Consider the following 24,905-nt stretch of genomic DNA (forward strand, 5'->3'; position numbering starts at 1 on the left):
AATTGCTGCAACAACAGTGCAGGGCACAGAAGGTTAATAACGTTTATTGAACTCATACTCAGAGGCAAGGATTACAAAGCTACTGTTCTGGACCCCAGCCCAAGGCCAGCCCAGGCGGCCTCCAGCATGGCTATGTCATTGGTCTGTACTTATGTCCCATCTATGGGCCATGTCTCCAACGGAGCCATACAAGCAGAGCCTGGCTTTCCTGGGCCTTTGACAGACCCATCAAGAATGACTTGTCCAAGGTCACACACTGAGTTATTAACAGAACCAAGCCTGGAATTCAAGACTCCTTATGCATTGCTTTTTCTCCCACTGTTATAACAAGGATCCTAAAGCCGAATGTGCAGGAAAAAGGGCCAGACAGGTTACACAGGAGAGTTAGGTGTACCACGCAAGGATTTTTTCAAATTGGGGTGCATGTGTGCTTTCGAGCAGCCATTAAGGGCAGCCATTAAGTAAATTATGGTACAAATATACAATGGAATAGTATGCAGCTCCATAAAAGAGTGAAAAAGCTCCAGATATGCTTTTATAGGTGATTAATATATTAAGTGAAAAACAGCAACATGTAGGACTGTGTATAATGTGTGCATCTTGGAGAAAGTTCAAAAAGGGAGAGTTGAAATCCTCTATTCATGTTTGCATGTATATATACACTAAAAAACCCTGAAAGAGTAAATAGGAAACTAAGATACTAACGCAGTGGTTACTTGCGTGGTGGTAGTGATGATGGGATGGCTTTGGGAGTTGGTGAACAGGAAAAAGGAATGGGAGGGAGACTTTGAAACGTGTGCCTTTTTTTATTTTTACATTTTTGAATAATATGAATGTCACTACCTATTTAATATGCATGCATGTATACACACGTGCACACACACAAACACACACATACAGCTGCATAGGAAAAACAGCCTATTCCTCAGCTCTGGCTAATTGCTTCCTTCTGGGAATGTGAGCCCAATGTGGTCAGTTCTGGTTTTTTAAGGGAACTTGGAAATCTATTTTTTTTAATCCCAATTTTTAATTTCAAATTATTCATTGCTAATATGTAGAAATACAGTAGTTTTTTTGCATATTAACAGTGTGCAAACATGCTGAACTCACTTATTTTGTTCTTAGGAGTTTTTTTTTTTGTGTGTGTGGAGTTTTTGTGATTTTCTATGAAGGCGATTATACCATCTGTGAATAGAAACAATTTTATTTCTTCCTTCCTGTATACATCTCATTTCTTTTTCTTGCCTTATTGCACTGGGTAGAACTTCCAGTACAATGGGGACTAGGAGTGGTGAGAGCATGCTTGCCTTGTTCCAGATCTTAGGGGGAAAGCAGTCCATTTTTCATCATTAGATGTCATGATAGCTGTAGGTTATTTACAGGTGCCCTTTATCAGGTTAAAGAAGTTCCATCTCTGAGCCTTGCTGGATACATTTTTATCAAATGGGTAGATGTTGAATTTTGTCAAATACTTTTTCTGCATCTGTCGAGATGATTGCACAGATTTTCTTTTTTAGTTTGTTAATATGGTGGGTGAATCACATTGTTAATATGGTGAATGATTTTCAAGTGTTGAACCAGTCTTGCATTCTTGAGATGAACCCAACTTAGTCTTGATGTATTATCCTTCCTATACATCGCTGGATTAGATTTGCTACTATTTTGTTGAGGATTTTTGTGTCTATGTTCATGAGGACTATTGGTTGACAGTTTTCTTGTAATGTCATTGTCTGGTTTTGATATTAGGGAAGAGCTGATGTCATAAAACAAGTTGGGAGCTGATTTCCCTAATTTTTAGATGATGATAAAATGATTTACAGAGTGCTTACTTTGCACCAGGACTTGTGGTAAGTGCTTAACTGTAATAATAATTATATAATAATAATAATAATTTAAATAATCCTTACAGTAACCCTATGAGGAACATACCATTATTAGTACTAGTCCCCACTTTACAGATGGGGAAACTGAGGCACAGAGGAGTTAAAGCCTAAAGACATGCAGCTTCTAAGTAGCAAAGCCAAGACTCAGACTCTAGCAGTTCAGCTCCAGGCTTTGTACTCTTAATCTATTTACTACAGTTCCCCTAAAGATATTCACAGGTGAAAGACAACACATCTGGAAGGCTCAGCCCAGGTTACCCATCACCGTGTTTCCACCTGTGGTTAACGACAGCCGTAGCTACCACGTGTCAAAGCACTTACTTACTGCCTGCGAGGGTACACGCTCATCACCTTTCATCTTGCACCAACCCTCAGAGGCAGGCATTATCATCCTCACTTGGCAGTTGTGGAAATGCTCCCTTCTGCTGGGTGCCATGTGATTTCAGGCTTCATCTTCCTCACTTTGTCTCCCTTAACATCCACAGTGCCTTGTAGAAGGTAAAATTTTAAAAAATATCTTTCAAATCTCGGTGTAGTTCTGTGCTGCTGCTTCCTCATCAGGCAGGCTCTCCCGTCCTCCCCCCTGCTCTCCTCCCCCAGGCATTCAGGCTCCTCTCTTTCTCTTTCACTGCCTTTGCGTTGCACTGCCTTGTCCCAGCTGGCCCAATCAGTGTCCCCAACATCTACCTTGTTGGCTCTACCGACTTACTGTCTGTGTTTTGAAAAGTGAGAAACATCTTGCTTACTTTAAAAAGGAGTGGGGGAAGAGATGGAGTTTTAGGAACAGCTGGGACACCAATTTTCTCCACTGAGCACGCAACGCGAAGGATTGAGGTTGGTTAAAAGAACTTCCCAGCAGTACTGAGGGCACTGGATGCAATGGGAAGAGCAGGTGTTTGCATGCTGGTTCGGCTGTGTGACTGTAGACGAGATGCTCCATGTCTCTGAATCCCGGTTTGCTCCTCTGTGAAATGCGTTCAGGGCGTGTGCAGGTCAGAGGGATGTGTAGGCAGTAAGCACAATAATATAGACATTTAATATAAGAATAGATGCAATGCGGGGGAGGTGCTGAGCAGAAGTGCTTTCCTCAGTCCTGGCACTGCCCTACATCACTTTAACATACATTATCCTACTTAATATACCCCGCCTGTGTGGGGGGTAGGTACCAGGGTTACCCCCACTTTATAGGTGGGAAAACTATGATACAGAGAGTGAGAATTCTTCAATAACAGAGCTCTGCCTATACATGACATTAGAACCCCTGGATCTCACACAGGACCGGTTAAATGAGACTCCTTGGGGCGGTTCCTAGAGGCAGGGCCACCTAGCCCTTCCCAAGCTCTTCCTCTCAGAGAGGCTGAAGGTTCTAAGAAACATCCTTGCTTTCCTCTAGTTACTGGCTCCCCTGTTGCCAAACACTCAGCCACTCCCTCCCCATCCTTCCTTCAGTCTCCCACCACCCCAGTGAGAATTTGGAATGGGGGGTGGGTCCACTGCCAGGAAAAGGGATTCAATTAAAATCTCAGTTTTCAGCAATATTACCGAGCCCTGCGGTCTGTTACTTCACACCCAGCATAGCTGCGCCTCCCAGTCCACCGGAGGCAGGGTAGGTGGCGAGGGTTTGCTAATTGCTGGGCGCTGGGGGTGGGGCGGGGAAGGCTGGTGAGCTCATTGGGAGCAGCCCCGCACTGAGCTAAGTGCTCTTCTCAGTGCGACTCGCAGTCCCTTCTCCGGCTCGCTGGCAGGGCAGAGCAGCCCCCCTCCTCCTTACAACTGAATCAGCTTCATGAGAACCACAACCGCTGCGGCACAGCAGCAATCGATGCGCGGCGTGTCAGGCACGGAGCGGAGCGCTTAACCTGCACCATCATCTCCATCAACATCTTTACCAGGGGTAGCTCCAGGGGTAGCTACTCTCATAATGCCCCTTTTAACAGATGTGGAAACTGAGGCACAGAGACATGAAACATCCACAGATTAACACCCAGCTCTGCTTCGTTCTGCAGTCTGCATTCTTAGTCACTAGGACGTACTTGACTAAACTTGTGGTTTTAAGAGAATGACTTAAGGATTTCACAGTGTACGGCCTTGCAAACCATTAACAAAGTTGTTATAGCCTGTGATCTTCCTGCAAGCCTGGCCTCTCCAATCATTCTCCAGAATGTTTGGTCCTTCTCCATCCATCACAAGCCCTATTTATGAGCTCCTTGATCTCAGGGACTGCACCTTAGGGGTCTCCGTGAGTCCCTTTGACACCTCCTTAGCCCTCGGCGCACAGTAGGTGGCCATAACTCGGAATGTGTGAACACATCAATGGCCTCCAAGTTCTAATCCCAGTCCCTCATGCTTTTAAATCTCCAAGCCCTGGGCTCAGACTTGAAGTGCCTGTGCCTGGCATACAGTAGGTGCCAATACTATGGGTCAGGAAGGTCCTAGCTGGCATAGGAGTTAGGCTGTAAAAGTGTGAGGTACTTGACTCTCACACTGAGGTGTTTGAAGTTCTAAGCTTTCCCTCATTCTCCGCGACCTCATGTCCCTGCTGTGGACCCTTGAAGCCTCCCTCTGTCTTTATGTTTCTGTCCCTTAAGGTCAGAAGAAAAACCTGAGAGATTGGCTACTTCAGTCCGCAGAGGAGATGGGAGGGTGAAGGGTCGGAGTCTGATACACTCTGATATGATGGCTGAAGAAGGGGCCCCATCACTTCTCTGGCTCAGCAAGTGTCACCAATCACCGACCTTCTCAAAAACACTCCCCAAAGGAGAGCTCTGGAGAGGCTCAGGAGGGCCAACGGGAGGAGGTGGGAACTGGACCAAAATCAATTCCAGCTCGAGGTAATTACAGGGCACGTGCTGCTGCCCCAGAAGGACGAATCAGGCTAGCTTCTCTCCCAGGGCAGCCAGAGCGATTAGTTAGTAATAAAAGCCTCATCGCTTGCTGGGGGAGAGGCTCAGCCTTGGCAAACTTCTGCTTTCTCGTACCTGTCAAATTTGGGAGGGGGGATATATTTAAACAAACTTATCAAGGGTCCTGGCTACCAACTTGAGTGTTTTGGAAAGGAAATCTCAGCAACGCTGTCAGAAATCCAGCTCCCAAGTTCCCAGCATCCCAGGATGCTGAGTACAGCGGGGTAGATGATGTTACGATTCTAGGCTGTACGCTGGATTTTTTTTTTTCCCTGTTTCTTCCTGTCCCTCTCTTTCATCTGCCTGCAAGTGATCTTTAGGAATCTTTCTGCTACAGAGTCTGTCTCAGGAACTGTCTGGAAGAAAGGTCCATATCAAGCTGGAGCCTCAAGAAACCCCTCCCCCTCTCTCACAGGCGACCCTGGTAAGCACCTCCAACCCCCTCCCAGCAGCTCAGCTCTCTTCAGGAATTCAGTACAAGTCTCAGCCACACTTTGAACAGAAGGCTAGGATGTGGGACCAGCCAGACATCTGCAGCGCTGTTAGCTGCCGAGGGTGAGCGGGACAGGAGGCAAAGCCAAGGGGTGAGACATGTCCTCAAGGAGACTGTGACCCCCTGAGGTGGTGGCTTCAGCAGCCCGCGAGTGTCTTTTTACCCTTGCCCTGTCCAGGGCATGGTCCCAAGGCATGGTCCCAGAGTCATCCTGACTCTTCTTAGCCGGCCTGGAGACGCGTTCCTCGATGAGTGGCAGCAGGGGTGGGGGTGGGGGGCTGTCATCCCTTGCTCCAGCCCAAGGGACCCGGAGCAAGAGAGTGCAGCCAGCATCAGGGTCTCGGGCTTCATCTCAAGTCAGGCAGCGACAAGCTGAGGGTCAGAGGTGCCCCCAGTCTGAGTGGACGTAGGGGGCGACCGAAGAGGGGAGGCCCCCACGAAATCATGTCTCCGCACCTGCAGTCAAGTCACACACACAGCCCTCCCTGGACCGGCTCGGGGACGCCGCTGACTTCAGACGCGCACACGCCCAAATACACACGGACACAGTCGAATCCCCGCGCCCGCACACCAACCCCTCTCACATCCTGCCCATCGCCTGCCGCGCGCACTCGTGAGCCGCACACAAGCACGGTCCCTGCCAGGCCACCGCAACTTCCTTGCCCCCCAGTCGGGAAATGTCCGCAGTTGCCCTTAAGGCATAAACTTTTTCAGAGGGGGCGCCAGGGATCTCTCGGAGAAGGTGGCTAGGCCCGGGGTTGTGTGGGGGGGGGCCTGGGCAGGCTCGCCCCGCGCTGGGGGCTCTTGGCTTCCCTCCCTCTCCCCCACGCCCCTCACCTGGTAAACCGAGGCACAGCAAGAGGCTGTAGTAGACCACGGGCACGAAGCCCAGACCGCAGGCCGCGCCGGCGGACCAGGACAGCGAGCTGTTGGCTACGAGGTGGGCGTGCGTGTGCTCCATGAGCGCGCCCCTCGCTCCCCTTGTCGCGGCGCCCGGCCTGCCAGCCCCGCTCTGGACGCCGGCTTGGTGGCGGCGGCAGCCGAGGCAGCAGCTGGAGCAGCAGCGCCTCTCTCCCCACAGGACTTGCTTCTACCCTTGGCCGTGGTCCCCTCTGTTCCCTCCGCACCTGCCCGCCTGGAGTCCCGGCTCAGCCCTCCCGCTGGGCGCAGGGCGCAGGGCGCAGGGCGCAGGGCGCTGGGACTCGGGAGGGGCTCCCGGAGCCCGTCTGTGCGCCTCCCACCCGGGGCAGGCTCTGCTCCCGCCTCGGAGCCGGGGGGCTGGGACGCCGCTCCCCTCAGCCAATCAGCTACTGCCTGATCGCGGTGGAGGGCAGAGGGTGGGGAGATGCTCGGGAGGAGGGGGTCCCGGCTGCCTCTCTCCGCTCCAGTTTCTGGAGGAGATGGGAGTTAGACCTGGGAACCCCAGAGGGAGACAGTGGGAACAGACTACCCCCGTCTCCACCCGCCGCCGGAGGGGCGTGGTGTGGGTGGGACCTGCTTCTCCCGCAAAGGCTCCGTACTCCTCCAGCGTGTCCTCAGTTTGCCTTGCTCGACTTTTCTCCCAGCCACCTCTCTTTTCCCCTCGCCAGTGCTTCGAGAGTCCATCTCCATATAGAGGATTCTCCACCCAGGGCAGGGGGCGGGAGGAGGAGGCTGGAGGAGCAAGGATGCTGTAGGGTCATCAGCTCTCCTGGACCCGAGGAGCTGAGCCTGAAAGGAAGTGTGCGTGCCTCTGAATGCCTGTGCCGACTCTGCGGGAGGCCCGAGGTGGGCTATCCCTGAGCTGAGTGCCTTTGAATGGGATGCAGGCAGGATAACAGAAGCCCTCCACAGGGAGACTTTCTGCCAGGGATAGGGTTGTTGCGGCCACCGACACACTCACCCACACTCACGCAGACACAATACGCAGACACAATACGCAGTCATGAGGGCACACCTAAACTCAAGCGGGCACGCGGAGGCCCTCTCTTCCCATGCCCAGACACGTGAAAGCTCAGGGGCACCCCATCAACATGCACAGAGACCACACTCATGTGCTCACAGGATGCACCAAACACACACACACAAACGCACATGTGAGTCAACTGAGGGGTGGTCTAGAATTTGGAGGTTGTGTGAAGGATAAGAGAGATTAAGCAGGTGGGGTTTGGCGGTCTTGGAGAGTTGGGGTGAATGGGCACCCCCTTCTTCTCAGGGTCGGCAGATGTAGAGTTCCCCACGCAGCTTTTCTGGGAGCCACGGCCAAACTGGGAAGGAAAATAAGTCTGTCTGAGGCTCAAGACAGTGCGTGTGAGAGTGAAGGATTCTGCAGAAACCCCGAGGAGAGGTGGGGCTGTAGCAGCTGCCAACGCAGGGGCGACTGATGAGCTCAGAGAGGCCTAAGACCCCACGTCCCCCTGCTCTCCAGCAGCCCCCCCCCCCCGTAACATCCACTTTAGGGGAAAGGGGACTGGTGGGCTTTCCCCAGCCTCTTCCAGGTCTCCCAAGATAGAGGGGACCCCTGCCCCTCATGCACAGCAAGGGGCCTACGTCCAGTTCCCATCATTGTTAGGGGCTCCCCCAGGCAGAGATAGGGGTGGGGCGGGGTAAACTCCATCGCACTCAGGACCAGAAAGTCTGCATGAGGGAGGGATCCGCTGGGCCTGGCTGGGTCGGTGATGAACAGGGAGGCATATGGCCCCTAAAGGGACAGATTATTACTGAGTCACGTGGGCCCGTGCACTCAAGCCCGGGCCCGTGATATCTCAAGCCAAGTTACAGACTGAAATTTTGCTGTGAACGCTTTCATTTTAAATGTGACTATCCCAAACAAAAACAAAACAAAAAACAGAGCCATCATAGAGGATTGAAAAATAATTTTTAAAGAACCTATAGATTGGATTTGTCTGCAGGCAACTTGACTGAGATGAGAAACAGGGGCTGGGGACAGGCAGGTATATGCCATTTGACAAAGCTCCCAGTCTATTCAGAGGTCTTTTTACATTGTGAGCTACAGATAATGCCTCAGGGCATTTGCACTGGCTACTTCCTCTACCTGAAGTGCTCTTTCTCCAGAAAACCGCATTAACCTGCTTCTTCATCTTCTTCAGATTTTTGCTTCTGTGTCTCCTCTTGATTGATGCTTTCCCTGACAACCCTATTTAGAAGTAAAATCCTCACCAATTCCTATTCAAAATGCTCACTTCCTCTGCTCCCCACCCCTTTAATTTTTCTTCATAGACTTAGCACCATCAACACACCATATACAATTTGTTTAGATAGTTTGTTTCTTGTGTGTTTCCCCTCTTAGAGGGGCGAGGCCTTTTATCTTTTTTCATAGTTCCATGATCAGCGTCTACACCCTGCTTGCATTTTGCAGATTCTCAACAAACATTGAAAGGATGAAGGGTCCCAGCACCCACTGACCTAGAGCATGCAGTGCATGGGGATTTGAGTTTATCTTTGTCTTTGTGAGCTACAGAGTCAGAACATGGGATGCCCATAAGGTTGGGAAAGGGCACAATCTCTGATTTAGCATATAATCATGATACATGACTGCTCCTCTAAAATGATTTGTGTGGTTTGATCCTGGGGCTCTAGTTAGAGACTCTTTATAAAAGTAGAAATACTACTGAGCAGAGGAACTGGGCCGTATGGGGAATCTTGATGGATCTTATTTCTGAGTCTCCATTTCCCCATCTGTAAAATGGGTATAAAGAAAACCAGGTATGTCTCATTCCAGGGATGCTGGGTAGGGAGAGAGGGTGTGGAGCAGTGAAAATAGTGCAGACTGCAATTCTGGAGAATGGGGAATTGGACTGGGTTCTTTGCTGCTCTGTCGAGAACACTGGCACCTTGTTGAGGTCCAAGTTTCCCGGGAAATGGATGGGTTGGATGAGAGGAACTTTAAGGTCGTAAGTCAGGTCTTGGGTGTTCTTGGTCTCAGGGGAGGAACTGGATGAGTCAACGAAAAAGGCTGTTTAATTTTGCTCAGGCGCCGACCCACCTGACTGGTTCTGTAAGGCAGTGGCATGTGCGAGCTGACAACAGTGGTTGGCGAAATTCATGCACTTTTTAGTTCTTTAACAGACTTTTACTGGACATTTAATGTGTGTTAATCAGGATAGGCTGCATAATTGCAGAACCTGATGAAAAATGAAAACAGGAGGCCCCTTGTCCAAAAATTAAGAATTTCAGGATGGCAACAGCAGGGCAGTAAACCCGGAGCCCTTCTGAGCGAGGGGCCTGTGTGACAGCGCAAGTCCTACACCCATGAAGCTGCTTCTGCTTAGGCCATAGAAGTGGGTAATAAGAGTCAACATTTCTTGGTGGTTTATGACGAGACAGTTATTCTTAACTCATTTAATCTTCATTGTAACACAGGAAGGAAGGTACAGTTATTAACCCCATTTCACAGGTGAGAAAATCAAGGCCTAGAGAAGTTTAGTAATTTGTGCAAGGCCACTTGGCTAGGATTTGCCTGGGCCACCTGTCCAAGGCAGTCTGGCTTCAGAGCCTGTGTTGTAACCACTGGAGGAGCTTAGTTTAGTGGAAAGACAGGTATTAACAGAAAACTGTCACATAATATAATGTGGGCTTCCAGGTAACACTAGGGCAAGGACTCCATCTATCTTGTCCTCTGCTGTATTTCCAGTACCAAGAATAGTGCCAGGTTAATAAATATTAAATGAATGAATAAATAAATATAATAGAAATATACAGACAGTGTTAGGGGAATGGGTTGCAAACTCAGATGCTTATAAGCCCGGACAGGTAATAAACATGAGTGAGGCAAAGCTATTGTACATTCTTCACTTCCGCAAAGAGGTAGGCTATTTCCTGTTTTCCTGGAAACACCTTGCCCTCTTGGTCTAGCTTCCATTTCTCCATCCTTTGATGGAGACAGTAGTCTGAAGTAATAATTCTTTAAGAAAATCAGTAGTGCAAATATTACATAAATTGCAACTAACACTTTACTCAGTGTTGGGAAGGCAATTGGGAGTGGTGGGAACTGTAATAACCTAGAAGTGTTTGCTGGCCACTGTACTGAGTTCTGGATATACAGTTGTTTTAAAAAGTTGGTCTCTGCTTTCCTGGATCTTTAAGCAAGAGATAGACATGAATCAATCCATCTGATACCATAAACACACACACAAACACACACACACACACACATACACACTCATAATTATAAACTTGGAGAAGTGCTTTAAAGAAAAAGTCAAAGGAATGAAAGAACATATACCAGTGATATCTGATGTGGTCTGGCAATCAGGGAAGGCTTCTCTGAGGAAGTAATATTTGGATCTGAGATGAGATATGAAGGATGAATAATAGTTAACCAGAGAAGGGATGTGGGGCTAGTAGTGAGGAGAGCATCTTAGGGAGAAAAAAAGAGCAAGTGCCAAGGTCCTAGGGTGGGAGTGAGAAGGACTCTTTGATGAACCAGAAGACCAATGAGTGATTGGAGAATGCGAAGGACCTTGTAGGCTGTGTATCCCTGGTTTAAAGCAAAGGCATGCCATGATTTGCATTTTAAAACATTTGCTTTGTCAGGGAGGTGGAGGATTGATAGAAGGGAGGCAAGAATGGAGGCGGGAAGACAAGTTATGAGGCTGTCAAGTTGGACATGTGAGAAATGATGTTGGCTTGAGCTTGGTGGTTTTGATGATGGAGTGGACTGTGTCCCAGGAGAATGAGTCCATGAGAACAAGGGAGGGAGGAGAGAGTAGACAGAGAGGTGGGGGAGAGGGAGAGGGTTGGTGGGGGTCGTGTAGAGAGAGGCTGAGAGGAAAAGAAAAAGAGAGACAGAGAGGGAGAGATGGAGATGTGGAGGGAGACACACAGTGATTAGGACTGAGTTCTGGATGGGAGGGCTGGTAAAAGGGGGCTTGGAGCACCCTATTCCCACCCTGCTGACCTGCCCTGTCCCTGCACTTCGGTTAAGAATGTTAACTTGTCCTCTGGTTTCTCCTCGCTTTTCCAGACTCCTCATCCTCAAAGCCTTTCCTAGCCAGCACGCCCCCTGCAACTCCCTGACACCCCTTCTCTCCTTCAATTACCACATGGCGTTGCCGCTCAAGGACCTGCAGTTCCTGGATTCAGATCACCCCATGGGCAGGGTAAATGTCCTTCCTCTTTGAATCCTTAATGCAGGACCTCATTACAGGGCATGCAGTGAGTCCTTCAACCCGGACCTGAGTGTGAATCCCAGCTCAGCTCCCTACTGTGTATTTCTCTCTTTTTTATTGAAATAAATAGAAAAAAGCTCAAACTAGCTTAATTTTTAAAAAGGAATGTACTGGCTCTTGTAACCGAAAAGTATAGAAGTTGGCCAAACTTTAGGCCTGACGGGATCCAGGAGGAAAAATTTCCTGTTCCTTTCCACCAATAGGCTTTGCTCTGGATTAACTTCATTCTCATGCAGGCTCATACAGCCTCATAAAAAATGGGTACCAGCATCCCTGGATGTAACCTAACAGCTTAGTAACCTGGGCTAGAGGAGAATTCTGGCTCTCGCTGGACCCACCTGACTCATGTGCCCATCTCTACCAAACCCACCAGCTGGAGTTAGATTTCTGAAGCCAGCTGATCAGCCAGGCAGGGCTCATGGGTCCAGCAATGGAGCCAAGAGAAGGGGTCAGTTCTTTATAAATCACATGGATTGTGAGAAAGGGTAGACCATTTATCCAAAGGAAACGTGGCATTCTCTGTCTGGAGGGATTGGAATAGACACTGGGGAGGTAAAACCAACATGTCTGCAAGTGGAATTCAGCCCATGGGATGCCCGTGTGCCAGTTCCCTGTTAGACCTAAGTCATAGGTTTTAGTTCATTTTTCATTATTTATTTAATTAAAAAAACCAGACTGTTTTCTCAGCACTTTTAGGTTCAGAGCAAAATTGAGCAGAAGGTAGAGAGATTTCCCATATCCCCTCCACCCTTCACCTGAGGAGCACCCCCACCCCCCATAAACATCCCCCACCAGAGTGGTACATTTGTTACAATCAATGAATATGACGGTTATTGTCACCCAATTTTCCTAGTTTACATTAAGGGGTCACTCTTGGTGTTGTACACTCTGTGGCTTTGGACAAATGTATAATGACATGTACCCACCATTGTAGCAGCATACAGAGTGTTTTCATTGCCCTAAAAATTCTCTGTGTTCCCCTTATTCATTCCTCCCTTCCCTTTACCCCTATGTCTTATTTATTTTTTTAATGTCAAAAGTATCTTGTGTATGAACCACAAACAAACACTGAACGCTAGTTAGTGACACATGTGCTGAAATTCTGGAATGAAGTGTACTGCTTCATGCCACTAACCGTGAATGAAATGCGTCCAGAAATGAAACGGAGTGCTGGCTAGAAAGGAGAATGGAGAGACATGTGTGAAAGCAAGGAGATGTTAGTAGTTGAGTCTAGGTCACGAGTACATGAGTTTTCACTGTAAAACTCTCCCAGTTTTTATGTATCCTTGAAAATTCTTACAGTAAAATATAGGACAAAATATCTTGTGTAGTGTCTCTTGGCCAAGCGAGTTATTACAAGCTACTTTTGAAACCAACAGCTCCTGAGGGGGTTGTAGTTCTTTAGACATTCGCTCTCGGAGTTGGTGCAGAAGACCATTCCTTCCCTGCAGTTAGGCTGGCAGAATGGTACCTCGCATTTCCCCCGATGCTCCCAGGTCTCCGCTGACCTTGGACAGCTCTGCTAGTGCTCTTATCGGTTTGTCTATGTCTGCAGGCTCTTGTTTGCTTTCCAGTAAGAACTGAAGCACTGTGTCTCTCTGCTGTGTTGGTTTTATTCTGCAGGCTTGGCTTGTGGTCGAGGACGTCTTGGTGAGCTGCTGAGGACGCATTCCAGTGCTTCCATGTTCGTTGATGGATGAATAGATAAAAAAAAATGTAGTACATTCGAAGAATGCCCTAAGTTCTTTGATGTGCAAGTCCGATTCACGTGGAATTTGGATAAAGTCTTTTGTTGCTTGTCATTGACATTTCAAGGTGGTCAGGGGCTGCCACAGAGCAGGAAGAGAAGATTTCCACAATTGCATGTCTCTCTCTCCCCTACCAACTGAGGGGAAAAAGCCAGGGTCCAAGTCATAGTTGGCTAAATTTCATCAGGAGGTGAAGAGTGACTGTGCATGAGCTGAAGGAAACAGGGCTTTTGCCTGAGAGGAGGGAGGTGAGGGTTAGGAGAGTGTGTGTGTGTGTGTGTGTATGCATGTGTGTTGGTGCTCATGTGTGTGTATTTGTACATGTGCACATAGATTTGTACATGCGTGCATGTGTGCATATGCCTGTGTGTATGTACCTATACACATGTATGTGTGTACATGTCTATCTGTCTGTATGCATACACACATGAGTGTATGGTTGTTTACTGTGTGTGTGTGTGTTTGGGGTAGATTGAGGGAGGGTCTAATTGACCAGGATGCTGAAGCAGGAGGAGACAGTCCTTTCTCTCTGGTTCAGAGGGACCCATGAGACTGAATAGCCTTTGCCTCTCCCTTTGCCCCTGTCACCTTCCCTGACAGAAGTGAGTTGGGGGAGAGAGAAAGGAGAGGGGGAGAACAGGAAGAGAGGGGGGAGGGTAGGGAAGAGATGAGAAAAGGGGGTGGGAGGATGGGAAGGAGGAGAGAAGGAAGGAGAGAGGAGATGGAGGAAAGAGAGAATGAAAGAAAGGAAGAAAGAAAGAAAGAAAGGAAGGAAGGAAGAAAGGAAGAAAGAAAGGAAGGAAAGAAGGAGGGAAGGAAGGAAGGAAGGAAGGAAGGAAGGAAGGAAGGAAGGAAGGAAGGAAGGAAGGAAGAAAGAAACCAAGTTACCTGTTTGTACCAGGTGGGGAAATGCGTGATCTCAAAAAGTTGAAAAAAATTACATCTGAGGGTGACACATTGTGATTATTTAAGCATTTAAGTAAATCTCCAGGCAGTAATAATCTCACACTTACGGGTTGTGCAGAATTATGTTCCCCTTCCTAACAGACCCTGATTTCCCCTCGGAGCGTGATCCTCTCCGCCAGACGTATTCTCAGAAGGAGAGTGAATTCAGGCTCCCGCCGCCCCTTTATGGAAGCAGAAGGGGCCAGATCCTTGAGTCAGGAGTGAGGGGTGGGCAGGCAGGTATCCTAAACTTGGTCAGTTAGATTCCGGTTCTGGGGCTTAGGATCTTGAGTGAGTGAAACGAGGGCAGGAGAGATGAATTTCATTCATGTCCGTGGGGACGGCCCCCCAGGACTCATCTGCTCTGGGGCCATTTCTGTGGTTCACGTTTTCTGCCATTCCCAGATCTATGGTTTCCTGATTCCCTGAGAGCCCTCTAGCATCTCCTCACTCCCATGCTCACGGCAGCATTGCTCACAAACACCAAGATGCGGCCACAACCTAAATGTTCGTTGATGAATAAATGGATAAAGAAAACAGTACAGACAGACAATGGAGTACCATTCAGCCTTAAAAAAGGAGATCCTGCCATTTGTGACAACAGTCCCAGAGAGAAAAATACAAACACTGCATAATTCCACTCACATGAAGTATCTAAATGAGCAAAGTCATGGAAGCAGAAGTAGAATTGTGGCTGCCAGGGGCAGGGGCTGGTGGGGAGGAAATGCAGACTTGCTACTCACAGGTGTAAAGTTTCAGTTACACAAGATGATTAAGTTCTAGAGACCTTTAACATCCTGCCTATAGTTAGTAATATTGTATTATACACTTAAACATGTGTTAAAAGGGCAGATCTGATGTTTAAATGTACTTACTACAATTTTTAAAAATCCCCCAAATATAAAGATGGTCTAAATAAGGCTCTGTAAATGTGTGACAAATATTTCTCAAAAAACGAACAAAATGAAACCAAACGTCCCCTTCATTTATGTTAGTCACTGAAGGAGCCTGTTACTAGCATCTCAAGGACGTGCATCGATCAGTTGATTATCTTTGTTCTCATCACAGTAACACATCACAATTGGTAGAACTTCACTTGTAACAAAATACAGGCATACCTTGTTTTATTGTGCTTCACAGATCATGCACTTTTTACAAACTGAAGGTTTGGGCAGCCCTGTGTCGTTGAGCAAGTCTATCATACACCATTTTTGCAACACTATTTGCTCACTTCGTGTCTCTGTGTTACATTTTGGTAATTTTTGATATATTTCAAACCCTTCACCAGCAAAAGATTATGATTAGCTGAGGGCATGGGTGATGGTTGGAATTTTTCAGCTAAAGTATTTTTTAAGTAAGATATATACATTGTTCTTTTTTCAGATGCAGTGGTATTACGAGACCACAATACAGTGCACTGGGAAACAAAAACATTTGTGTGACTCACTTTTTCTTGCAATATTTGCTTTGTCACTATGTTTATCACAATATCACTGAGGTATGCCTCTATCACAGAGGTAGCCGCATAAACCATTTAATTTTAATTCTCATCATTACTATGTGAAGTGGCCAAGGCTTAATTAGCTCATTTTGTCCACGAGAAATCCATGGCTCAGAGAGAGACAGCAGTGTCCCCATGATGACCTAGTGCTTGAGAATTGTGGGACCTGCAGAGATAAATTCTGTCCAATTCTCCCACTTTACAGATGAGAGAATTGAGGTCCAGAATGAGGTGTCCGCACATCACATTAGTGTCAGAGCTGGAACACAAAGGCAGCTTTTATAACTCAAAGCGGATGCCATTCACTGCATCATTGAGAATTGGCTCCAAAAGAGACAATAACAGTAACTGAGAGTTACCATCATGTGTGTGTGTTATGTGAATAAAAACTTACCAAATGTCATTTTCCTCGGATTTGTATAGTTTCAGGACGCCAAGAATTCTCACATGTCATATAACGCCTAGAACATTCCAGGTACTCAAGCCATCAAACTAGAGGAGGACAGAAAGTATGAATGTTCTTTCCAGCTAGCTCATCATGAAAACATTCCCCAACCCTGCAGTTTTTTTTTTTTCTCTCCAACCACTGCACTACAACTGCCAAAAAGTTCAATTTTCTTTAAGAGCCTTAGAAATAGTCCTAAGAGGGAGGCATGGGATATTAAGAGCAGTGAGAGTGAAGGTACTTACCAGAATCTTCCCCGCAGGGATAAAACATTGAAATGTTCAGAAAGCATGACTCATCAATGTACAGATAAGGCCGGTTCTGCCCAGCACCAATGGTGACAGAAGCAGAGCGGCTAGAAAGGCCAGCAGGTAGGCAATCTAATGGCTGGACCAGGCTCGGTGGGGGCAGAAGAATGAGCTGTCCTGCTCAGGAAAGTTTCAGAATGTCCTGAATGCCTGAGCACTGAGGGCTGTCTTCTCTGGAACAGCACTGTCATCCCAGGGACTCTATTACTGATCTAAGTGAACAATTTACAATCTAATGTCTGGTTCCACTACTGCTCTGCCTTTCTCTGTAGCTGCCCTGTGGGAGGAGAAGCTACAGAAGATTTGGAGAGAGAATGTAGTGCTTTGCCCAGGTGAGGGTTACCCATGCACCTGACTGCTAGCTTCTAAAGCTGGCAGGTCCCTGGGGCCTCCTTAAGAGATCCATGTGAGGTACTCACTTCAGCAACACATGTGCTAAGATTGGAGTGATACAGGGAAGATAGGCCTGGCCCCTGCGCAAGGGTGGCATGCAAACCCGTGAAGCATTCCATGTTTTTATCCTCATTCTCGGTGTAGTAAGCCAGAAAGAGAAAGAAAAATATCACATATCACTCATGTGTGGAATCTAAAGAAAAAAAAAAGAGAGAGAAAAGAAGACACTAATGAACTCATCTACAAAGTAGTAGCAGACTCTGAGACATAATAAGCAATCTTATGGTTATCAGGGAAAGGGGGTGGTAAGGGATAAATCTGGGAGTTTGAGATTTGCAAATGTTAACCACTATATATAAAAATAGACAAAAAACAAATTTCTGTATAGCACAGGCAACTAGGTTTAATATCTTTTAATAACTTTTAATGAAAAAGAATATGAAAATAAATATATGTATATACATACATGACTGGCACATTATTCTGTACACCAGAAATTGACACCTTGTAACTGACTATACTTCAATTACAAAAAAAAAAAAAAAAACAGAGAGAGAGAGAGATTCATATGAGGCTTTCCCAAATTGGTGACTTCTGATTCTGGAAAATAAATGCCATGATCTGTCATGATCTATGGCGAGATTTCAAACTTTGGATCCGGGTAGAATTGGGTTGAAGAGATCTTTGTGACCTTGGCTGAGTCACTTCTCTCTGTGTCCCAGTTTCTAACATGTAAACCAGAGACGAAAAAGACGTCTGCCTCACAGGGTTGTTATTAGGATCAAAGAGAATGACTTAGCATGTCCTCAGATCTCACCATTTGAGTACCATGTGCATGATTTTTACCTCTGGTACTATTATTAACATAGTATTTCTCTTTAAGTTGATTCACTTAGAAATACCTCTATGTAGAAATTAGATATTTAAAATTCATTTAAAAATTCATTTTTATCATGTGTAGTCTAATTACTCTCTCTTGTTCTATAAAGAAGGAAATCACTGAAGAAATCATGGAGGGGAAAACCAGCGTCATGAGAATTTTAGCTAGAATTGTAGCCTGCCAAGGCTCTGAGTCTGAGGCCTACTCATTCTTTGTTGAAAGCGGAGATTAGCAACTGCTAGAGAGGCGTTAAAGATATGCTGGCACCCACTGTGCTGTCATCAGAATGATGGGAAAGGGGTAAACTCTCACCATGTGATTCAGTGTCAGTTAATACTGGGTCTAGGAACCCCTAACATTATCTTCTCCATGGTCTCTTGTCTTAGCCTGTTCAGCATGCTATAACAGAACACCACAGAGTTGGTAGCTTATAAACCACAGAAATTTATTCTGGAGGATAAATAGACCTTGGAGGTCATGGCACCAGCAGATTCGACATAGAGGCTGGCGAGGGCTTACTTCTTGGTTCATGGCCGGAGCATTCTTGCTGTGTCTTTATTTGATGGAAGGGGGCTAGGGAGCTCTGTAAGGCCTCTTTTTTTTTTTTTTTTTATAAGGGCACTAATCCTATTCATGAGGGTCCCACCCTCATGGTCTAATCAGCCCAAAGGCCCCCATCTTCTAACTCCATCATCTTTTGGGGTTAGGATTTCAACACATGGATGGGTTGTGTGGGTACAACATTCAGACCACAGCATCTTTTGTGACTCTATTTGGGAAAACATTATGTACATCTTAACACAATGCCTGGCCTGTAGGATACACTCAACACATAGGCCACACTCTGCCCTGTCCCACCTCTGCCTCCTGACCAACCCTGGCGCTTCACTGTGTGGCTCTGCCTCCTGTTTCTAGGGACCTCTGAGTATACCCTTCCTCCTGCTCAGTCCAGACACACTGCTCTTTTACCTTCCTCCATGATTACACCAAACTCTGTTTTGCCTCTGGGCCTTCGTGCTTTCTGTTGCCTGTGGTCAACCATTATCCAGCTCTGTTCAGGTCTCCCCTTCTGTGTCCAGAGCAGCTCTAGTTCGATCACTGCTCGATATTATTTTCTTATTTTAATTATCTGTGTATCACCTCTTCCCTCCCACTTCAGTGCGAGCTTCATGAGGACGGGGATCTTGTCTGTCTTGTCTCCACCACAGCATGGAAAAGGTGATCAGCAACTATTCTTTAAATGTATGACTTCTATGATTTCATCTCCACCCCTCTAATGGTTTGGTAAAATTTCCTCCCCCGTTTTACAGATGAGGAAACAACCCCAAAGAGCTTAAAAGGAATTTATCTGAGGTTACACAGCCAGTAGATGGCAGACCCAAGATTTGAAACCAGATAAACTTGACTCCAGAATGATTACACTGAGGTCCCAAGAGTTAAACGTTGTGCTTAAGATCACCTAGATACAAAGGATTCCAGGCCAGCTCTGTCTGACCCCAGATTTCCTACTGTAGCCACTAGATCATGTTGCTTTTTGAAATACAAGAATTTGAAGCTTCAGAGCCCTGATTACCCAAATGCTTGAGGTCAATTTGCACCCATATTGGTCGATGGAGAGATGACTGAACTGTAACCACCAATGACATCTTATTGATTTTTGCAAACAAAAATATTCTGATTCCAATTTCAATATGTGTTTTTTTCCCCCTACACCAAGCAATTCTCCAGTGCTGGCTAGGTGTCCTATAATTCAACTCAATTCTGACGCTATCTACCTGGAGGTAATGTCAGGTCCATCGGCTATGGGCTCATACAAGGTTGCCCCACCCTTCCCCAACCCTGTCCTACTCCAGATATCCATCTGCTAGTCCAGGTTGTACCAGTGCTTCCAACCAACCGACTATAGATTGGAGGTTCCAACTACCCGCTCCTTGGGTTTGATTAATTTGCTAGAGTGTCTTACAGAGATCAGAGAAACATTTTACTTATTAGGTTACTGGTTTACCATAAAATGATGTAACTCAGGAATAGCCTGTTGGAAGAGATGCCCTGGGCAAAGTAGGGGGAGGGGAGTTTGGAGTTCACCGACCTGGAAGCACTCTGAACGCATGACTTTTAGGTTTTTATGGAGGCTTCATTTCATAGGCATGATTGGTTAAGTCATTGGCCATTGGCTGTTGATTCAACCTCCAGCTCCTCTCCTCTCCCTGGAGGTCAGAAGGGTGAGACTGAAAGTTCCAACCCTCCAAGCCCTTATCTAGATGTGGTCCAAAACTCACCTCACTAACATAACAAAAGATACCTTCATCTCCCCCAATGCTTAGGGAATTTGAAGGGTTTTTTGGAGCTCTGTGCCAGGAGCAGGACAAAGACTGAATACATAATTCTTATTTAAAATCACAATATCACAGTGCACAAGGCAAATCTAATAATTAAAGGCGGGCTCCAGTAGCCATCCTTGGAGAGTGTATCCCCAGAGACTGGCGGCATTTCTGTAGACCGATCACCCATCCGGCTGTGCTCACGTTTCCCTGTTCTCTACTGCCTACTCTAGACCCTGGTGCCTGCTTCCCATAGACCCGCAGCCAGCGTGTGCCTCCAACGTGTCCCCCATGTTCCTTGACAAAGCACAGAGAGCTCTTCATAACCTGCACTTAATTCATCCCTCCACTTCTCTGTCCCAGCCTCTGACCCAAACAGCCTTTGTCATGTTACTATGCCCAATTCTTTGAAACTAAATGAAACTTAGTTTGATTTGGATCCCAGCACCCTATTTACTGGCAGCGCGGTTTGGCAAGCAATTTTACCTCTTTAAACCTCAGTTTTCTCATTTACATAAATGGAGGCAATATTTTCCAACCTTGCAAAATTACGAGGAACATTAAAGCATGCACACAATATTTGTTGAGCAAACGAATCTCATTTCATCTTAACACTTTGAGATGGATGCAATTATCACGTCCATTTTAAGGCTGAGGAAACGGAGGCTCAAAGAGAGTATTTTGTAAGTACTTGCCCCAGATCACACAGCCAGTAAGTGATAAAACTGGGTTTGAGCATAGACGGTCCGAATCAGGAGTCCACGCTCTGAGCCAGCTTCCCAATGTCCCAAGAGGTTAGGTGTCATTACCCTAAATTGTTAGTTTTCTTTCTTCGACTTTATTACATGCTTATGAAGAGGAATTAATAATAGAATCTACTTTATGAGTTTGTTGTAGGGATGATATATGAAATATCTCAAAGGAAATATCAAATCTGAAACGCTTAGTACAGTATTTGAAACGGACCAAGTGTGAGTCCGTGTACAATGATTCCTATTCTTATGAGTGGTGGGGGTATTACTGTGGTTGATTTCATCAGGATGCATTCGGCTGCAAATAACAGAAAACAGGATTCAAGTGGATGAAACGAAAAGGAGATGTATTTTCCTCCATGGAAGCAAGTCCTGAGACAGATGGATCCAGGGCTGTTCAATCCATGGCTGGTTGAGTGACACCATCAAGGGACCAGATTTCCTTGTCTTCGGCTCTGCTGTCTTTGATGTTTCCGCTTTCCTCTCCAGTTTGTTCCTCTCATGCTTGCAAGATGGTGGCAGCTATTCTGTGCATATCACGCAAAAGAGGAGCCGTTTCTTCCCTTGTGCATCCTTATTTATTTATTTTTTTCAGCAAGGAAAACCTTTTTTAAAACCTCCTCTACTCCCTGAGACTTTTCAGATCGTCATGGCCAGAGCTGTGTCGCCATCCCGTACTTCCACCAGCCACCAGAATTGTAAAAGAATGAGTGGTAGGTAGGGCTTCACAACACAAAACTGATAATCCGACCCCCCTCCCAACCTGAGTGACAGTGGGCAACTTACTTCTCTAAGTCTCCGATTTTTTCACCTGTGAAACGGAGACACCATTGACTGATTCTCAGTATTGTAGTGAGATTTAAGCTAATGTAAAGTACCAGAAAACAGAGTGACTTATCAACCTTCATCCCCTTACTCAATCTCAGTCATCACAAAATGGTAAAGTGACACCAAATATTCCAAAGTTAATTTTCAGGATATGACTCATCATTTACAGGTTGTGGGGCTCTGGCTAAATTGCTTGATTTTAATTTTTCTTGGAATTTCAGGGATGATGGTGGTAACTATGAGAATAATACTTGCCACGTGTTTGCTGGGTGCCAGGCACCCTGCATTAGCCAACTTCATGCTTATGACAATCTACATTACCTAGGCATGGACTTCACTTTATAGGTAAGGGATTAAGGAACATGACAAGATTACATAAGTATTAAGTGGTCGTGCTAAGAAGTGAATTCTGGTTTGTCTGTACTAAAAGCCCCACATTTTTAATGCCTCTACTTCCAATATAATGGATTTCGCTTTCCTCATATGTAAATGGGCATAACAATATATTCCCTTGCCCACTTCATAGGGTTTAGGGGAGAATCAAATACGATTGGAGCCGAGAAAGTCCATGTAAAACTCTGAATGACAAGAGATCACTTCTGTCAGTATGGCTAACGACTGGGAGCAGACATAGGAGACACAGTCCAGGACCTGCAGGCGATGGTCACTGATGCTGAATTGTTACCATCTACCTGCTCCTTTAAGGAGTCTGAATCCTTAGTGCATCCTTCCCTCCCCACACCCCCCAGGCTGAAGTATTTATGTGCTTCATTCTGTTTCATATGCCCTGGGATCCTAGCTCTTCTTCCAAGGTGACAACTAGATAATATGATAAATTAATTGGTGCCAAGGGGCTAATGGGAAAATGATATAGGAGGTGCTAGGAGCACTGCCGTCTCCCTCCTGCCCTGCTTCCTGCATGGCTTTCTCCTTATCTTCCCTTACCCCTCCAAATGTTCACTTTGGTAACAGCTTCTGGGAAAATGCCCTCTGTGCTCCCACCTCTCACTCCTCTGCTGCAGTGGCTCTACACTGAGGGTGGTTTTATTCCCCAGGGGATGCTTGACCATGTCCACTGATATGTTTGGTGTGTTACCAATGGGACATGGAGCCCTGCTACTGGAACCAGGTGGGTAGAGAGGCCAGAGATGCTGTTCAATGTCCTGCAGTACACAGGACAGGCCCCTACAGCAAAGAATTATCTGGCTCCTAACGTCAGTAGGGCTGAGGTTGAGAAACCCAGCTCGGCCATGATCAGATTCCTTAAGGATTCTTAGCTAAGGAAGATGAAGTCAGTGGGAGGGGAATAGTCAAGTGTTGTTTGAATTGCATGTTTTTTATTTTTTAATTTAATTTAATTTTTTTTAATGGAGATACTGGGGATGGAACCCAGGACCTGCCTGCTAAGCATGCACTCTGCCACTGAGCTATTCCTCCTGCTGCCACCACCACCCTTGATTTCATGTTTTGAAAGTGTTTGCCTAGCTCCAAGACTCCGTTTTGCTAACAGGTCCCATCTCCTAGGCATAGGTTTAGGAGGTTGGTCAAAAGGGGAGAAAAGATTCGGGAGTGACCAATCAGAGTTCTTCTCTGGGTTTTTTTTTTTTTTTTCCTTCAAATGGGAGGCAGAAGAGAAAAAAAATTTTTTTCACTCTGGGCCCAGACCTGTTAGGATGTGAACTCAGAGAAACGTAGGATAGGAGATCACGGAATTGGTAGCAGAAGGAGACAGCTGACATGAGGCAGAGACAGACTGTAAGCGGATGGCATTGGGGTCACTGAGCCTAGCCGTTTCTTAGCTCCAGCCCTGACCTCCCTGTTGTTTGGCTTAAACAAGTTCAAACACGAGCCTGTCATTTGCCATCAAAGAGTTCTAACCCAGCCATGTTTAAGGAAAGTTTTTAGAGAGACACAGGATTTCTGGGTGCTGGGCGCACTGTGCTGCAACTGGAGGGGTTTAACTAGGGAGAAGTGATGTGTGGCAGGCAGATCGTCTCGGGATGTGGACCTTCTTAGAGGGCAAATGACAAATGAAATAACGAAGTTTTCGGAAATTATAAATAATTCACATATTTAGAAGAGACATTTTTATAAAGAAAGTTCCACATTTTTGTAAATTAAGTTCCATATAGCTTTCTCTTCTTATAATGATGACTAATCTATTTTTCTCCAACCACCAAACATAGTTTAGAAAACTGAAGAGGAAAAGGAAAGCCTATTGTAGTTACCCAGATTTTTGTTTACTATGTCCCTTCTTCCTTCTTGATGTTCCAAGGTTCCTTTTAAAAAATTATTTCCTTTCTGTCTAGAGAGATTTTTTTTTTCCCCTAGACATTCTTCAGGCTTCTGGGGACGTCTTCACCTAACAGTGTGTTGATTTCCTCTTTATTCCTGAAGGATGTTTTCACTGGGTACACGAAGCTGGATTGACAGTTTTTTTTTCTTTTGGCCCCTAAAAATATTGTGCCTTTTCCTTCTAACTTCCATGGTTTCTGAAAATAAATCTGACATCACTTGGATTGGTTTTTCTTCCCTTCTTGCTAAGGTGTCATATTGGGTTTTCTTAAATGGCTGTTTTTAAGAGTTTTAAAATTTGTCTCTAGTTTCCAGAAGTTTGTTTATGATGTGTGACTCTCTTTGGGTTTGGGAGTTGTTCATCTTCTTGAATCTGTGGGTTTATGGCTCTTGCCAAATTTAGGAAGTTTTCTACCATCATTTCTTTGAGGACTTTTTCAAACTCACCCTCTTCCTCCTTTCCTTCTGGGACTCTGATGACATGAATGTTAGATCTTCTACAACCTCACAGGTCCCTGAGGCCCCTTTTCATTTCTCTCTTTTTTTTTTTTCCGGTCTGTTTCCTCTCTGTTTTCTGGGCTGGGTAATTGCCATTTTTCTATCTACCAGATCATGGAGTATTTCCTCTCTCCCATCCTTTCTGCTGTTGAGCCTATTCAGTGAGTCTTAAAATTTTGCTTATTGTCTTTTTTAAGTTTTTAAGTTTCATTTGGTTCTTTTTTCTTATCTTCTGCTTGTTTTCTGACACTTTCTACTTATTTACGGAGGTTTTCTATTTTTTCATCTGCCTCAGTGTGTTTGTAATTACTCATAAAAGCAATTTTACAGCAGTGGCTGCTTTAAATTCCTTGTCAGATTATTTTAACCGCTCTGGCATCTTGGCATCGATTTATTGTATTCTTTCATTCAGGTTGAGATAGTCCTGGTTCTTGGTCTGATGAGTGTTGTTTAGTTGAAGTCTGTATGTTTTTGCATTATGTTCTGAGACTCTGGATCTTACGAAAGCCTTTTGTTTTGGCTGGTTTTCCTCTTGACGCTGC

General features: G+C 45.9%; 1 protein-coding gene and 1 non-coding gene across 2 annotated transcripts in view; one reads left to right on the plus strand and one right to left on the minus strand.

Moving 5' to 3' along the window:
- The window catches only part of GPR139 (G protein-coupled receptor 139), a 37,395-nt gene extending 30,780 nt beyond the window's left edge, over nucleotides 1–6,615 (minus strand). The window contains exon 1 of the mRNA XM_064478485.1: nucleotides 6,117–6,615. Coding sequence (XP_064334555.1) covers nucleotides 6,117–6,240 — 124 coding nt within the window. The 5' untranslated portion in view covers nucleotides 6,241–6,615. The remainder of the gene's footprint in view (nucleotides 1–6,116) is intronic.
- A 10,192-nt stretch (nucleotides 6,616–16,807) lies between these two features.
- On the plus strand, nucleotides 16,808–16,914 carry LOC116147272 (U6 spliceosomal RNA). Its single transcript, XR_004130805.1, has one exon. It is a non-coding gene; the product is annotated as a U6 spliceosomal RNA (small nuclear RNA).
- Nucleotides 16,915–24,905: the final 7,991 nt, after the last annotated feature.

This window comes from Camelus dromedarius, chromosome 24 (genome assembly GCF_036321535.1).
Source record: "Camelus dromedarius isolate mCamDro1 chromosome 24, mCamDro1.pat, whole genome shotgun sequence".
NCBI classification, from domain to species: domain Eukaryota; kingdom Metazoa; phylum Chordata; class Mammalia; order Artiodactyla; family Camelidae; genus Camelus; species Camelus dromedarius.